The 18423-nt window shown below is 42.0% G+C and overlaps 1 protein-coding gene across 1 annotated transcript in view; it reads left to right on the forward strand.

Annotated features, from left to right (window-relative positions):
* LOC106093055 (tuberin) overlaps positions 1-18423 on the forward strand; it is a 121279-nt gene that overhangs the window by 96181 nt on the left and 6675 nt on the right. Inside the window, exons 11-12 of the mRNA XM_059362508.1 lie at positions 11555-11841; positions 11902-14014. Of these exons, the coding sequence (XP_059218491.1) occupies positions 11555-11841; positions 11902-14014 (2400 nt within the window). The remainder of the gene's footprint in view (positions 1-11554; positions 11842-11901; positions 14015-18423) is intronic.

An 18423-nucleotide genomic window follows, 5' to 3' on the forward strand; every position in this document is an offset into this window, starting at 1 on the left:
GTATGGTTCAAATCGGTTCATAACCTTATATAGCTGCCATATAAACCGATCTTGGATCTTGACTTCTTGAGCCGCTAGAGGGCGCAATTCTCATCCCATTTAGCTGAAATTTTGCATGAGATGTTTTGTTATATCTTCCAACAACTGTGCTTAGTATGGCGAAAATCGGTACATTACCCGATACAGCTGCCATATAAATTGATCTGGGATCTTGACTTCTTGGGCCTCAAGAGGGCGCAATTTTCATCACAATCAAGTGAAGTGAAGCTAGGTAAGACCAAATCAAAGGGCAAGAAAGCGAGACATGTCTAACAAGGACTTGCTCCGACCTTACAGGGGAACAGAAACAGGAGAAAGAAGATGCCTTCTAGTTCCTACCATTGAACCTTCCAGATTGCTTTATAAAGCTCAACAACTTGCGAATGTTTACATCCGCTAAATCAGACAAGTTCTCAAATGAGAACCTTAAGTATAATTTCTTCTGACTGCCAATGCGGGACACACACAGCAGATGTTCTATAGTCAGCTTCTGCAAAAGTCGTTACTTGCAATCTTAGGTCTGTCAGCATGTTTTCCCATCAGACATTGACCTGTCATGTCACACACAATGACTGAGACGTATGTTCTTGCCAGCGACAGTAAAGCGGTAGACCTTTTCAAGTCTAGATTTGGCCACATAGTTTTATTTTATTGTATTTATTTAAATTTTAGTAATCTAAGCCTTATTGTCTAAAATATGTTTTTCACAATAAGAAAACATAAGTAGGCAAATACTTTAATAAAAAAAACAAGTAAAAGCGTACTAAGTTCGGCCGGCCGAATCTTGGGAACCCACCACCATAGATTCTGCTAAAAATTTATACAAAATAAATTAAGTTGCAGGGCATAATTTTATTCTACATACCAAACTCCCGTCAAACCAGAAAAAATTAAAGCTTCTGGGAACCGAACAAGGATGATCGAGAGACCGGTTTACATGGGAACTATATGGGGTTATAGACTGATTTTGGCTGCATATGGCAAAGTTGTTGGAAGTTGTAACAGAACACTACATACGAGATTTCAGCCAAATTGGACAACAACTGCGCCTTACAGGGGCTCAAGAAGTCAAATCGGGGAGGTCGGTTTATTTGGGATCTATAGCAGTTTATAGACCGATTTGGACCGTACTAAGCACAGTTGTTTGTGGTCATAACAGAACACCTCGTCCAAAATGTCAGCCAAATCGAAAAAAATTGCTGCTTCCAGGGGCTCAGGAAGTCAAATCGGGAGATCGGTTTATATGGGAGCTATATCTAAATCTGAACCGATATGGCTCATTTGCATTCCCCAACGACTTAGATCAATATAAAGTATCTGTGCAAAATTGCAAGCGGCAAGCTTTACGCGTTCGACCGCTATCGTGATTTCGACAGACGGACGGAAAAGGCTAGATCGCCTCAGAACGTCGAGACGATTAAGAATATATAAACTTTATGGGATCTTAGACGAATATTTCAAGTTGTTAAAAACGGAATGACTAGATTAGTATACCCCCATCCTATGGTGGTGGGTATAATAATATAAATTCTAGCAAAGAGTTGAATAAAAATTTATAAAAAATTTTAAGTTAATAACAAAACAAAAAAAAAAAACAATATAACCTATAAATTTTAAATAGCCGTAAAATGGCTACGAATTTTTAGTCGGAAAACATTGTTGAAATGGGAAAATATTCGAAGTTCCACAGGTAAGGCATTCCAACACCTAGCAACACGAACGATAAAGGATCTTTCAAACACAGCTCTATGAATTCGAGGTATTCTTACCTGCGTATTTCTATTCGACCGTGAAAAGTGGAATAAAGTGCAAAGTGGAAGTGGCATACCACTCCTGATTACTTATAAACAAATATAAAACCCTGCAAACCATAAAGCTGTTCCAAAAAATTTAGCAACAAATTCTGATATATGTTCACAAATCCGAACATTATATACAAATCGAACAATACTGTTTAAAATTCGCCTGATCTTTAGTAAGTTATATTCAAAGAAACCAGAAACAACTTTCAGTCCATACAATGCCTGTGGAATTAAAATTGCATGTGCAAGTCTGGTGTTAAACCCAGGTTGGTAAATAAACACACCCGAGTAGAAAAAGATGGTATAGTCAGATCCAATTTTATCTGGGACCAGATATAATTGGATCCGAAAAATGGTTATACAATCTGATACAATTGTATCTCAATTTGTCCTAGATATAAACAGATCCAATTATATATAATCGGATTTTAAATTAAAAAAAATCATGTTTTTCTTACAATTAAAATGTTGTTGTTGTTTATAAAACTCTTATTTTGTACCGTTCTTTCAATATTAGTGCTACCTTTACTTTTTGCCGCCAGTGGGTGAACATGGGCCATCTCGTTTGCTAGTCAGGTGCGCTACCAACTCAGCCAACCACTTGCTTATAATGTGCGCGGTTAAAGGTAAACAAATACAATTGGTCTATTTTTAGAACAAACAGCATCGTGTTTTGCTCCTTATTTTTGTCTACTTTTGGAAAGTAGTTATGAATTTGAGTTTACTCTTACTCCTTGTGTTTTGGTTGCACTCACACCCAACATATCGTTCATGTGTAGAATATTGAGCCCATAAAAGGAGCATTTTTCCTAATTCGATGAAATTTGGAACAGTGAGTTTTTGTGGACCCCTACACCTTTTTCATGAATGTGACCCAAATTGGACCATATTTGGTTATAGCTGCCATATAAACCCATCTCCCATTGGGCCCATTAAAAAAAACCATTTTCTTCCCATTTCGATGAAATTTGAAACAATGGATTTTTGTTGACCTCTACACTCTTTTGTCGAATGTGATGCAGGTCGGACCATATTTGGATATAGCTGCCATATAGACCGATCTCCCAAAATGGAGTATTGAGCCTATAAAAAGAGCATTTTTCATCCGATTTCGTTGAAATTTGAAACAGGAGGGGTTGGGTGAAAACAATGAACAATAATATTAATAACTCTCACATATGTTATATATTACTAATTGTTAACACCAAAAACCACATATTAATCAGATTTCCAAAATTTATGGGTTTGTTAATTTGTTTGTTCCGTATAGACTCAAATACGGCTGAACCGATTTCTTTCCTATTTTCACAGATTGCGGGGATTGGTTCGGAAGGAGCAATAGGTTATATAATTTTTTGATATCTCAATGAGGGCGGATATTGCCCCGATCGGTCCATTTTTATTTTTGGGTGGTACTTTGGGATAAGAGGGAGGCTATCCCAAAGTACCACCCAAAAGGAGTAGAACACAAATTTGATATCAAAATTTAGATCCAAGTACCTAGGGGGCTGCCCCGACCCCAAAACGCCTTCAAATAGGCATATTGGACGATAATGACAACATGGAACTCGAATGAAAGGTATTCGGGAGTAGATTACGAATTTGTTCAGGAAGGAGGAATAGGCTATATAATTTGTTGATACTGGAAGGGTCGGACCCTCCCCCCTTACCCCCAAAAACACCACCTAAAATCAAGGTCGACCGATCGGGACAATACGGGTATCAAATGAAAGGTATCGGGGAGTAGAATACAAAAATGGCATAAAAAGATAGGTCCAAGGAACCCAGGGGCCACTCCAACCCCAAAAATACCCTAAAGAAACATTTTGGACGTACATATCAATATGGGACTCAAATGAAAGGCATTCGGGAGAAGATTACGAATATGAAATAAAAAATTATGTCTAAGTATTTGCGGCTCGTCCCACCCCAAAAGGCCCCCAATGGAAATTTTACTTGATCATAGCTTTATAAGACTCAAATGAAAGGTATTCGGGAGTTACAAATATGACATTAAACTTTGTGTCCAAGAATTTGGGTGGCGTTTTACCTCCCAAAATCGTCTCCAATAGATTATTGGACCAATTAAAACAATGGGGGATCTAATATATAGATATATACATCAAATAATAGATATGTAGAGTGCGTAATTCAAATATGTGCTCAAGTGGCAGATGGAGTGTGGCACACAACCCTCATATAGACACCCTCCACCAAACGGCTGTATATACCAACCATGACAATATGGGGTTAAATTAAAGATATAAGGTTGTGGACTACGAACCTGATATCTTCATTCTGCACATATATCTAGCGAATCACCTCACCCCAATGCAGTCGATCAATCATAATGACCTAACAGAACACTGTGATTTAATTTATATGTGGGGACACAAATAAATGGAGGCCCCCATACCCCAAAAATTATGGCGTTCAGTGTTATAGGAGGAGTTGCAAACCTTTACGTTAAGGTTGCATCCATTTGTAGCTGATCGATAGACAAGACCAAACGACATTCTGCTGGGTAACACTTTTTTGTTCATGGTTTAATAGTAAGAACTATTGCCACCGCAACAAATATATAGACTGGCAAATTAGTTCTTTGCCACAGAAAATCGTTTAATATGGTAATTGGATTTGATTTAAAGAAAGACTAAATGATGACTATTTAATAGGTAGTCATATAGTCATTTATGGACAACTACCACATGATGATCAATGTTATAGACGTTAAGCCACTCCAAGCGAGTAGTAGCACTAACATTTAAGTTAGCATCATCTGGCTGTTTGCACCAAATATATAGACTGGCAAAATAGTTCTTTACCACATAAAATCGTTTAATATGACAATTTGATTTGATTTAAAGAAATACTAAATGATGACTATTTAATAGGATCATTTATGGACAACTACCACATGATGATCAATGATATAGGCGTTAAGCCACTCCAAGCGAGTAGTAGCACTAACATTTAAGTTAGCGCAATCTACTGGCTGTTTGCAAAGGCTGTTTTAAAATGGATTTAATTGATCGAATTGAAAACAGCCAGTAAATGGCGCTAATTTGGAGAAGCCAACATTAACAGAAAGTGGGCAGAGTGGTCAAAATTGATCAACAGCATTTATCTTCGTTATGATGTAGTTGCGGTTGTTTGCGGTATTAGTTTTTAACTTTCTCACTCTAAGACGGGCCTTAACATTAATTTTCAAAAACACCAGATCTCGAAGATGAGCAGGGCGATTTAAGCGAAATTTTGTTGGGACGCTTACATTAACCTAGAATCAAAAATTTGGTATCAGAATCTGAGGTGGGGTGTCCAGGAGGGCCACTCATCCCCAAAAATCCGCCAAATGGATTTATAGACCAATCACTACAATATGGGAACCAAATTATAGGTATTTGAGAGTAAAAAGCGAATGTGATATCCATGTGGGACTAAGTGTTTCGTGGGTCACCCCAAAAGATGGTAGAGCTTGGGCCCCCGTGGAAATAGGGTACTACTTTTTTTGATATCGGAAGGCGTGGGCGGACCCTCCCCCATACCGCAATTTTGAAAAACGCCAGATCTCAGAGATGCGTGCACCAATTTAAGCGAACTTTTGTATGCCACCTTATGGTACCCCAAAAACACGAAATTGGAATACAATTTTCAAATAACCTGGGGTATACAATTTTTCAAATAACCTATCCCAAAACCCACCGGACGGACATGTTTACCGATTGGGACAATAGGGGTATCAAACCCACCCAGACGGACATGTTTACCGATTGGAACAATATGAGTATCAAATGAAAGATATTTAAGAGTAGAGTTCGAACTTGGCATACAAATTTCGCCCAAAGTGCTCGGGGGGCCGCCATCCCCAAAAACTCCCCGCAGGGCATACTGGGACAATAGGGATGTCAAATGAAAGGTATTTAAAAGAAGAGTAAGAATCTGATATAAAAATTTATTCTTTGGTATCTGAGGCGTCTCCCCACCCACCAAAACCCCCCAGTAGGGCTTATTTGTCAATTAGGAATATATGGATATCAAATGAATGTTGTTTGGAAGTTGAGTACACATCTGTTATAAGACTTAGGTCCAAGGTGTCTACTCCTCCTGGGCCTCCCCAACCCCAAAACCCCTTAAACGAGCATGAATGTCCGACGTCACAAAATTGGTTTCAAATGAAAGGTCTTTGGGAGTTGACTGTGAATCTGGAATACATATTTGGGATAGAGTCTGGGACTGGCCCACCCACTAAATAGCCTTCAATCGAACGTGTAGCGGGATAATATGTGAATTAAAAAAGTCAATGTCAGTATAGTTCTAATCTAATGTTGATATAACAATTCAAGAATCTGGGTCACGTGCAGCCGTCCTGCCCTTCAGCTGGACATGTATATCGCGAATTTGTCTTTTGGGTCTTAGCGTCGGGAGGAGCGACCCTCTCCTCCCAATAAAAACAACATCAAACTGTCAAGTAGGACGACTCAAATGAAAGGATGTTTTAGAGGGCAATCCCCCTACCCCTATCCTACTCAAAAAAAAAAAAGGAATTAAAAATAATATATGAAGGCCGACCACGATAGAATATGACAGCAATAAAAAGTCATTGGTAGTAGAGTACACTTTTTACCCGGATCTTTAAAAATGTGGTATCCCAAGTGGTAGCTTTGAAATATGATTTTGAATGTAGATAACCAAAACAAAACAAAAATTAATTAGTATGTATCTGAACGAGACCCGTAGCCCTGAATATCTTGATAGCCACCTTCAAAATGCTTGACATTATAGGGTTAAATAAAATCGTGCTCTAGCACGATGCTGATATTATTTCAGAGTCGCCCCCTAAACTCCCTTCAAACCGGCCATGTTTGCCTACTATGGCAATAAGGGGCTCAAATAATAAGTATTTGATAGTAGAAAATGAATTTGATATCCAATTTTGAGGCCAAGTGTTTGGGGGTCATCTCACCCCATAAACTCCCCCTAAACCAATGACAATTGGGGCTCAAATAAAAAAAATTTGAGAGTAGAGCACGATGGTGATATTTTTCCTGGACTAAGTGCATAGGTATCCGCTCACTCTACATACCCCTTAAACTACATATTTGTGGATTATGGCAAAAAGGGGCTCAAATCTGGTATATCTTTTATGGACAAGTGTTTCAGGGACGTCTTACATCATAAACTCCCCCTAAACCATACATATAAACCGACTATAGCAATATGTAGCTTAAATGTGGTTTTTTGGGAGCAGAGTATGAATCTGATATCCACTTTCGGTGCAAAGGGTTTGGCTACTCCAATTCACCACCAAAACCAAGAGAATGAAGTAGATCTAACATCCAAACTTTAACATCCTTACCCTATTTTCAAAAACGCCAGATCTCGAAAATGGGTGGGCGATTTAGAGAAATTTAGTTTGTTTGTAATTACTCAAAAACATAAATTTGGTATCCTTATTTGGGTGGGATATCTAGGGGGCCGCGCTACCTCCAAAACCCGCCAAATGGAACTTCCCCATATCTGGTTGTTGTTGTACACTGCCGATGAAGGACTCCATCCATCACTTCCTGATATGGAAGTAATGCTAATGCAATGAGGCTCTTTTTCGTTGTAGAAGCGACTTTAACCAGCAACTTAAGGCTTGAAGGCGGAATCTTTTAAGGCTGGCTACTACTGAATCTTCAGTGTTTAGCGACGGACGAAGAAAACATTTGGGCTACTTTTTGCAAGAATACAGGCTCTGTGTCTCCCATTCCCCGTACCTTTGAGTAGTTTAAATACCGGAGTTCTTATAGCATGTTTGTAGACGTCGAAAGCAATCGTTCGAAAAAAACGAAAAAACAATGATTTGGGTTTGTGTTTCTCATTTTAAACAAAGATTTTATCGAACGACAAGCCAAACAAAAAGCATTCCCATACAAAAATGGGTGCATTCATATCGTAGCAGTTGTCAACAATGCGAGGCAAATGTCAAAACTAGTCACTTGATAATTTGCTTTCGGGCGCGATATTTTTTAGAAAAAGTAGAAAGTAAAAAGCCATTGATTTTATAAAATTATACATATATTAACATTTAAGATCCTTAGATGCCTTCCACGGATTCTATGATTCTATACAATAAGAGGCCAAAATTTTGACATAAATTAGAGCTTCTAGGAGCTCCAAAGGAGAAACAAACAAAAATTGTAAAATTTAATGATCTCGCCCTAACAGGCAAAAAAACTTGAAAAACGAAAAATTCGTCAGAACCAGGCCACACGGAACAACAGCGTTGTCTTAGCGTTCGAAGCCATCAATATAGCTTCCAACAGATGAACAAAATCATGAGTAGTACGGAAAAAGTGTAATTTGATACAGATAGAATTTCTGTCATTACACAAAAATATATGCATTGGGAAAAGTACAGCTAATAAGCAGGCTTGTCGAGCTTGGTTAATGTGGTAATTGTATCATAGATGCGTTTTCGCTATTAATACGATTCAAATACAACATACCAACGCACGGCCCTTAAAGCCATTACACCTAATATGGTTGAAAAGTCTTCTAACCAAAGACGAAACGCGTCCCATAGTGGTTGGTGTGTGTTGCTATCTTTGACTTTCCTTTTCCATTTGCATTTCCGATCATTGAGCTCGTCTCGAAAGAGAAATAAACAAAAATTGTAAAATTTAATGATCTCGCCCTAACAGGCAAAAAATTTGGAAAAAGTAAAAATTGTTCCTTTGTGCCTCAAGGTTGTTGAGCAAGTTCGTTTCGGCATCGCCGCGGCGCCAAAAACTCGGATTGTCATATCGAGTATCATTGGTACTCAGTATTTATGCCAGAGCCGGTACCGTATAGCTTCTCATTAATACTCTTAACTCGATACCGCTGATTTTCCGCGAATGTAGTTGCAGCTACTCCGTATGGAGCACTGCACTATCCGCAACCTGTGGAAGCACCCGGTAGCTCGCAGCTAAGTTTCTCGTGACAACGATGAACACCGCACAGTTTGCAGATCAAAGTTCCACCCTTTGTGATGGTAATAGGTAACCCCCGCCGGGGAACTTCGCAGAATGTTGGGCTCCTCCTCACCCGCCAAAAAAGTAAACGCCAATGGATGATTCCATTTGTTTTTTATTACACAGATCACGTTTTTTACGTTAATAATGTTTTGAACTTGTGTATGTGATTGAGATTGAGATAAAGACACAATCGTACATACAAATTGGTAGTAGATTAGGAGAAATCGTAAGCATGTGAAAATGAAAATTTTGACTTACGTATGCATGTGCAGACGAAAAATTGAATTCGACAAACCGAAAAAGATTCGATTTCGAACGATTGTTGTTTGTCCGTCTGGATCATTGTTGGACATCCTCAAACAGGCTATTAGTCCACGAACCATTCCTCCACACACTCATGGTTCCTGGATAAGAACCACGTCAAATCCTCCTGCCTTCAGAAGGACCTTTAGTGCCACCGAATCGGCCTTACAATTGTGGGAGAAACCGGACCAAAATCAGGATTCAGAATTTCCACCATGGTTGCGTTATCTCTTATCCTCACAAGATTCGTTTGATCTTGTCATGATGAATTTCCTTATGCACTTTTAGCAGCACTTCCTGAGCTGCCACCAAGAAAATCACTCGAAGATGGAACTAATTGAGCTAGAACCCGAGACATATCAGGAGTAGCTAGATATTTAGTGACGCGATCCGACAACATATCACTGATCCATTTACATCCTCCTTCTACAGAAACGGCCTGCACAATATTCAACAAGAAACTGTCGCCAATGTGACTGCATCATAGCCGAATATAGCCCTTGTTGGGAGCCCACCACCAATTGCAGATGACGATAAAGATCTACCTATGAAAACCAGGGTTAATTCAGCGAACGTGGATACAACAACAACAGGGGTACCTGTCAAGAAAATCTTTAAAAAACGAAGGCGTGTAATGTAAAGGAGATGAGTGCTATGGCTAGAGCTCGTGAATCAGCCGCAGTCGTGGCGGAATAAGGATATTGTCTGTAATCTGTCCCTGTCAGGGAGAAGAAGACTTCTGTCCTAGACTGTAGACCAGATCTGGACTGTTGGATACTCCTGCAAATAGAAACAGTTCGACCGAGGATACCAGTCTGTGGCAAAAAATAGACAGAATGAGGTCCCTGGTGGAGTTAGAGAGTTTATTTTGTTTGTTCAACGGGAACCAAAGCGGCACATTGCCGTTGGCACGGATAATCAAGGAACACGAAGGGGTTTTGTCTTATCTTTGTGTCGTCTAGTTCTCTCTCTCAAGTCTTTCGAGAAGGAGAGGGGGGATTTAGTCGCCTACGCGGATGACGTCATCATCATAATGGGTCGCTATACAATTACAGACCTAGTCCAGGGAGGGTTGAGGAAGCTGTTTGTTGTTCTTGTAGCCCCTTTTTCATGTGGAGTTGGCGATCCTCGTAGGTGAGTAAGCTCGTTCCGGTCCAAAGGACCGATCGCCGCGAAAACAGGAAGGCCATTGGTTGTTTAAAGCGCCAATAACTCGCCTTGTCATATCGAGCATCATAGGTACTCAGTATTTGCTGGAGCCGCCCGACCTCTCACTGAGACACTCCGCTCGATGCCGCTGATTGTCCGCGACTGCCGGTGCAGCTACTCCGTGTGGAGCATTCCACTATCCGCAATCTGTGTGCGCTCAATGAACACCACACAGATCGGACCTCAATGTTCCGGCCTGTGTGGTGCCCACAGCTATTCCTTGCCGGGCCTGTTTGGATGGGCGAGAGCTAACGGGTTTGGCATAAAACCTGAAAGGTCTACCTAGTACAATTCAACAGGAGGAAAAAGCTGGGGTCAAGAGGGAAACTGAATGCGCTCTGCTCTGGATTACTGTGCCTACTACAGGATGATCGGGAAAGTATCAGGAACAGCGGCGGTGCTGCTTAATGCCACATTCGATCTTAGGCCTTTGCACCTGAACATTAGGTGTGTGGCAACGAATATTGCCTTAAGACTGAGGGAGTCAGGAACCTCGTGCCCCTCAAATTTTGGACATGATTATGTTTTGCAGTGGAATGACGATGTGGCGAAGCGTTATGATTTATGCTCCATTCCTAGTTAACGGATAGGTAACCTGCCCTTCTCGGAACCTTCTGTATGCAGTCTTTATTGAGTTTCTTGGAATTAGGGAATCATAAAGGTTTCTGCACGGGTGTAGCGTCTTTCATATGGAGATCTTCGCTGTCTTGAAGGCACTGGAGACGATTTCGATGCCGACGCGGCTGCCCGATCAAACTGGCACAATATTTGTGGTCAGTCAGGCGGCAATGAAGACTCTGGCGTCTGGCCTCACTCTGAGTTCTGGGAACAAGGTGGCGGACGAGGTGGCCAGAAATGGATCAATGTTGAGAGCAGATCATGCCAAGGAAGCAGTGAAGGCTTCCCTGTGAAACCATATTCGTGTAGTGTACGTTTTTTATGATCATCGTCCGAATGAGGTTGGCGCGGATGCTGTGGGTGACGAAAGCGAAACATGGCTTCATTTATCCTGCAGCTGAAGAAGCACGAACTCGAACATCCAGACTAATCATTGAAATGTCAGGTATTTCAAGTCGCGGAAAGGCGGGTTTCTTCAGGGTGGTTGATGACAAGGAGAAGTTTGAGTTTGCTTTGTATTTTTCCTTGTGCGAAAAATGCCATGCATTTAATATTTTTTTATATTGATTTTTTCTCTTCCAGAGCATTCAATCCAATGCCAGCATGTTGTATGAGGACATTAATAAATTATCGCGCAATATACCGCGTCAAGACTTGAACAGCCTGAATGAAGACTCGTCGAATCGTAAACGCAGCACAAGTTTAACCGAACGTGGTAGCCGCAATACCTCAGCTATGGGACGCAATGATTCGGAGATGCGTCCCCTACTAAATGCCAGCTTGAAATCATTTCATGCTGAATTGGCTGAGACTTGTATTGATTTTCTGGCTAGGCATACCTTCTCTCCCTGCTCGGCATTGCCCAAACGGTAAGTTTCATTTTAAAATAAATCATTCACGATGGTCCCTAACGAAAGTCTCTCTCACAGCCTTCCTGCTGTAGAACATCTACTCAAAGATGGTCATTCACAAACCTGGCTGGTGGGACATAATTTAGTAACCATCACTACTTCGGGGTGCCCTTCGGTTCCAACTCGCACTGGTCTATGTGATAGATGCTCTCAATTGGGTAAAGCTTATACTCTAAGCCCCAAGGCCAGCACCGATACTAATCCCGGCACTAGCCCTCTCTCACCGGAAATCAATCAGCCAATCCAGGCAGTGGCACCAACGTACGAACATCGCTATACTAAAGTTTCACTGCAACACAGTAGTGGAAATGAGTCGGCAGGCAGTACAGATTTGACTTCATCATCTTCCTCCACTTCGCACACTACTCAAAGACAAACTTCTAACAGTTCTACAGCTTCTTTGGAGGCTTTATCCCGCAGAGGATCGAATCCAGAGGCTGGGAGCACCGACTTGGGCGTGGGCGGCAGTTGTGCATCTCTGCTGGGCAATTCATTGTCTTCGTCCAGTATTTGTGCTTCGCCAGTATGCGTGCGTTCCTGCACTGCTTGGGCAGAGATCTTCATTCGTCGCCCCACTGGAAATATATCATGGATAACCCGCATACAAAATCCCATTTCCAATGAATGTTTTGGCTATGATGTACCCTTTAGCAGTATGGTCTCTCTATTCTTGCCCACTTCCCAGGGTGGTGTCTTTGGACCCGACTTTCTACAAGTGGAAAATTTGATGGACATGAATATAAGCGCAGAGATTAAAGAACCAACTCCCATTCCTGTGGAAATTCCAAAACAGGAAGTGATTGTTAATAAACCTTTGGAAGAGACTCGTACCAGATCGACTTCCAAGACAAGACCCTTGCTAAGGCAAGAGGAGATCTCATCGTCGGCGGTGACGGTAGCAGCAGCCGCTGGAACCGCTGCCATAGATATTCCCAAGAAAACCTCTTCTGGAAAACGAGGCAAGGAGGCTCTCTGCAGCAGTGTGAGTGATGGCGAAGCTGATGAGGACTATGTTAACATAGAAGGAGAAGAAATGCGCGCTCGCAAGCCGGTGCGTAGAGTTAATTCAAGTCCTGAAATGAGCTCCAGTTGGCGTAATACATTCTTGGCCAATAAACCGGCACCTTTGGCCCAAGAACCCACAGAGCCAGTCGAGTGTACGTTGGATGCAAACCAACCACAACAACAACAGCAGCAGTTGCAACAGAAAAAGAAGGCGGTACAATACAGTAAAGTTAGTTGCGAAGCTATTCCCGAAGAGATTGCAGGCTCCACACCGCCTCAGAATTTGGAAGCAAGTGATACCACGCTTAAAGCTCCAGAGTCGGGAACTTTGCCACCAAAACAACTATCTGCAGATGATGTTAGTCAAAAGTCCCCCATTGGCCATATACCAGTTCAACAATCGACGTCATCAACATCACTAAAGTCAGGCGGCGCTGTAACTAATCCCGATGACAAGGTGGTAAACAAACCTCCTCTATCCCCAGCACCACAACACTCCCCGCGTATGGAAAAAGGCCATGCTCCGGCTGTAAAATCTACCTCATTTGGCGCCCATCAAGGGCTGGCCAAATCCAGCAGTGGTGGTAATAGTGTAAACATGGGCTCCTCCGCTTCTGGAGTAAGTAACCAGAACAACGACTACAATGGCGAAATGCGTGGTCGTTCAAAAACCATTTCGGTAGTGCGAGAGGTTAATAATGGCAAGTCAAGGCCTACAGCGAACTCCTTCTCTAGATTTGGCAATAGTAAGCCCCAACTGAATTCAAAACTTTGCATAAATCCCAGTTTTGTCTTTATGCAACTCTATCACACCGGCCATGCACAAGTGACGGATACACCCATTAAAGTACCGCCGGAGCAAATGAGTGCGATTACTTTGCTGGATTTGGCGCCACCATTTGAGACGCATAAGATAGGTGTTTTGTATGTGGGCCAAGGTCAGTGTAACAATGTTGTGGAAATACTGCGCAATTCTCATGGTAGCACACGCTATGTGGAATTCTTAAGGGGGATGGGAACTCTGGTCAGTTTGAAGGAGGCTGCACAAAACAATTTGTTTATAACATTGGACACAGGTGGTGCGGATGGAAAATTTACCTATGTATGGAAAGATGATATTGTACAGGTAAGTCATTAAAGAACAAATTCAAAATAAAAGAAAAAATCACAAGGACCAAATATTCTTTAAGAGCTTGTGTGCTTCCTTTTCAATTTTCAATACGAAGTTTTCCCGTTTTGCGTATATTATACCTGGGTATCGATTTAAATGGCTGTAGGTTAGGTTAAGTTTATGTGGCAGCCATCAAACTTGCTTAGACGCCATCAAACTCGCTTTCGTCCATTGTGATACCACAGGAACAGAGGAAGGAAGATGCCTTCTAGTTCCGTTAAACCATCTAGATCGCTTTAAAAAGCTCAACAACTTGCGGATGTTCACATCCACTAAATCAGTAAGATTCTCAAAGAAATAAGAACCTCAAGTGGAACTTCTTCTGACTGCCAGTGCGGGACACACAAACAGAACATGTTATATAGTCTCTTCTTATTCGATATCCTCACAGCTTCTGCAAAAGCTTTGCTGGCAACCTTCAGTCTGCCAGCATTTTTTCCGATTAGACAATGACCTGTCATGAGGGTCACAATGACTGAGATGTCTGTCCTTGTCAGTGACAGCAAAGAGGTAGACCTCTTCAAGTCTAGATTAGGCCACATAGTTTTGGAAAGCTCACAGCCCCCTCTTCGTGACCATCTATCACACGCTGTCCTTCTGGCCTGGTCCTGAAAACTTAGCTAACATGTCGCTAGAGGCCTATCCACAGATTCCAGTTTTCCTGGAATGTGTAAGGTAGTTTCTAGTCTCGCAAGCTCGTCGGCTTAGGATTCCCTGGGATATCTCTGTGGGCCCCTGAAAAGGTGAATTTTGAGCTGTTCAGCCATTTTGTTGAGAGACCTGCGGCAGTCGACGGCGATTTTTGTGTTCAGAAATACGTTCTGATGCATGGCTGTCTGAAGAGATATTTATGGCAATAGTCGTTATGACATTATATCTTAGCCATTCCACCAATTCCTTGATTGCAAGGATCTCCGCTTGATACACACTGCAGTGGTCGGGTAACCTTTTCGATATGACTAGATCTTTAGAGTACACCCCAAAGCCCATCTGGTCGTCTAGTTTGGAACCATCCGTAAGAAGTCTATGTGACTTCTGTTCCCAGGGATATTGTAGATCCAATCGGTTCTATCAGGAATAGATGTACAGTACCTTTTATCAAAAAGCAGCTCAGTAGGGTGTAGTCCACACTGCCTGTAACATCGGACATTCTATCAAGGATAAAACTGTGGCCGTAGCCGCTACATGACCAAAGAGAAAACTTCCCTAGCCTCACGGCAGTGGTCGCAGCAATTGGTCTAGCTACAATGTCTAGGGGCATTGGATGTAGTATTAAAGTGCATCAGATGGTGTCGTCCTCAGTGTGGCTGTGATGCACAAACAAGCCATCTTTTGAAACCGATTTACTATTGAGCAGTAGGGGAAATTTTGAAGCGCCGTCCACCAGACCGCAACACCATAAAGCATACACCCGGCACATTAAGCTCCAATCTGTTTGGTGTTCATTGCTGTCACGAAAAGCTTATCTGCGTCCACAGGTTGCGGATAGTGGAATGCTCCATACGAAATAGCTACTATGGCAGTGGCGGACAATCAGCGGTATCGTCACTGAATCTTCAGTGCTTAGCGACGAAAAAAAAAACATTTAGACTGCTCTTTGCAAGCATACAGGCTCTGTGTCTCGCATTCCCCGTACCTTTAAATCCCGGAATTCTAAGTCCACCAACCGTTCCTCCACACACCCATAATTCCTGGATAAGAACCACGTCAAATCCCCCTGCCATCAGGAGGGCATTTAGTGCCGCCGAAGCGGCCTTACAATAGTGGAGATTTATCTGCAGAAACCGGACCTTAGTAAGGATTCAGAACTTCCACCACGGTTGCGTTAGCCTCGTCTTTTAATTCCGCCAGAAGTTCTTCCACACAAGATTCGTTAGATCTTGTCATGATGAGCTTCCGTACGCATATATGGGCAGGTGAGAAAGCCGTGAAACCACTCTTCCTCAGGACACTGGCGGTGTGGACGATTCCTCCTTAGATGCTTCGCTAGCTGTTGATGTCGAAGTACTTTTTGAGTTCCGTCCTTCCCGCTTGCGTACACCTTGACCCTAGTCCAACCGGATGGCCCACCCACACGGGGCTTGTCACCCGACCTCTGTTCCTGTGGTATTACCCGTTTTGATACCTTCCCCTCCTTTTCCGATCATGGCAGGGGAATTTTCAGTCTCCTGCAATCGGCCTGACACTAGCGATGTGGTCGATAGTTCCCCAGACAAGTGTTCAGCAACAACTGCTGAGTCGTCTCCTGATTCTCCAAACCCATCGCTTCTATAGACCTTCAGGAAATACCGCAAAAACATCGGAGTATACTGATGACAGTCTATTGACTATCCCTCTCCAATTATTCCTAAGTATGCAGCCCTGTTCTTCTCCCTTGTCGACAACTGCCATCACCAAACTGTCCCTAGCGACATTATCAAAGGTTCTTGGACCCATCTTCCTATTGTTCGCCCTAGTTTTTATAGGCATGGGATGCCCTCCAGGTGACCGCAGCCTTTTGGCTGACTGCGATGCAGTTTCCGAATTTAGACGTGTAGTAGTGCAGCGAACCCCCGAGCCCAATTAAGGTAGTCTCTCTCCTTATAAATGAGAGTCTTAGGATCATTCGTTGTTGGTTTGCCGGGGAAGGCCGATGACCTAGGCAAATGATAGGCATGCGAAGGTAGAATAGGTTCGGCCATTTCCTTAAGACTCACATGTGCCTTCGTCAAAAGCCTCTTCTGACCAGTCGTCTGTCGGCTAGTAGAGCCTGGAGCAGCCGCTCCACCAGTCGAGGTTTCAGTAGCAGGCAACATGCTTCGGTCTGATACCATCACCACAGCTGTTGGATCTATGGAGTCCATTCTAAGCCTACTCCCGGGCTCTAGACCTGCCGCTCCACTGGAAACAGACGCCAATCGTCAACCACCTAATAGATAACACTATCGTAGCTATCCTTGAGTGACTTAAATTTTTTTTCCGAAAATAATTACCTATTACGAGTTACATAACAATTCTTGCGGAGCGAAATAACAAAACATCCGATTTGGACGAAGTTCGACACAAAGATGTAGAGGTCTATCTAACTCACTGTTTCAAATTTCATCAAAATCGGATGAAAAATTGTCATTTTATGAGGTCAATACTCTATATCGGGAGATCGGTCTATATGGCAGCTATATCCAAATATGTTCCGATCTGGACGATATTCAACAAAAAGGTTTATAGGGGTATCCTAACGCAATGTTTCCAATTTCATCAAAATCGAAAGAAAAGTGCTCCTTGTATGAGCTCAATACTCTATATCGGGAGATCGGTGTATATGGCAGTTATATACAAGTATGGTCCGATCTGGACGATATTAAAAAAAAAAAAGGTTAAGAGGGGTACCAAAACACACTGTTTCAAATTTCATTAAAACCGGATGAAAAATGCTCCTTCTATGAGTTCATTACTCTATATCGGGAAATCGGTCTATATAGCAGCTATATCCAAATATGGTCCGATCTGGCCGAACAAAAAGGTTTAGACGGGTAACAAAACGCATTGTTTCAAATTTCATCAAAATCGGATGAAAAATGCTTATTTTATGGGTTCAATACTCTATATCGGTAGATCGGTCTATATGGCAGCTTTAGTCAAATATGGTCTGATCTGGACCATATTCGACAGGAATGGGTAGGGGTCTACCAGAACACACTGTGCCAAATTTCATGGAATTTGGGTAATAAATGGACCTTTTATGGCCTCAATACCATATATCAGGATATCGGGCGGATGGTCTATAGGGCAGCTATATCTATATGTATATAGCTAGCTATAGCTATATCAAATATAGTCCTATTTGAACCACACTTCAAAGATATGGGTAGGGATCTACCAGAACTCAATGTGCCAAATTTCATCGAAATTTAATGAAAAATTACCAATTTATTGCCTCATTTTCGAAGATCTTTTAGTGAAATACCATGCTAACTTGACTAAGAGTTTAACAATATAAGTGCCTTTATATGAATCCCATATGATCTTTATTGGTCTACGAATTTAAGTTTGGATGTAAGGTGTACTCCATTCTTAAAATACTTCATTTCAGCCCGATATTCTCATGATGACTGATTTAGTGGTGTTTTCGGGAGAGAGGTGGTCCCCCAGATACTTGGCCCTGAAAAAATATCAGCATCGTGCTCTTCTCTCAAATACCATTTATTTAAACCTCATATTGCCATTGGCTTAAGAGGAGTTTACGCAATGAGGCGTGCCCCAAACACATGGCCCCAAAATAGGTAATCAAATTCGTTTTCTAATCTCAAATGCCTTTCATTTGAGCCACATATTGGCATGGTCGAAAAATTTTTTCCCTTTGGGGGTGTTTTGGATTCGTATTC

Source organism: Stomoxys calcitrans, chromosome 1 (genome assembly GCF_963082655.1).
Source record: "Stomoxys calcitrans chromosome 1, idStoCalc2.1, whole genome shotgun sequence".
In the NCBI taxonomy this organism is placed as follows: Eukaryota; Metazoa; Arthropoda; class Insecta; order Diptera; family Muscidae; genus Stomoxys; species Stomoxys calcitrans.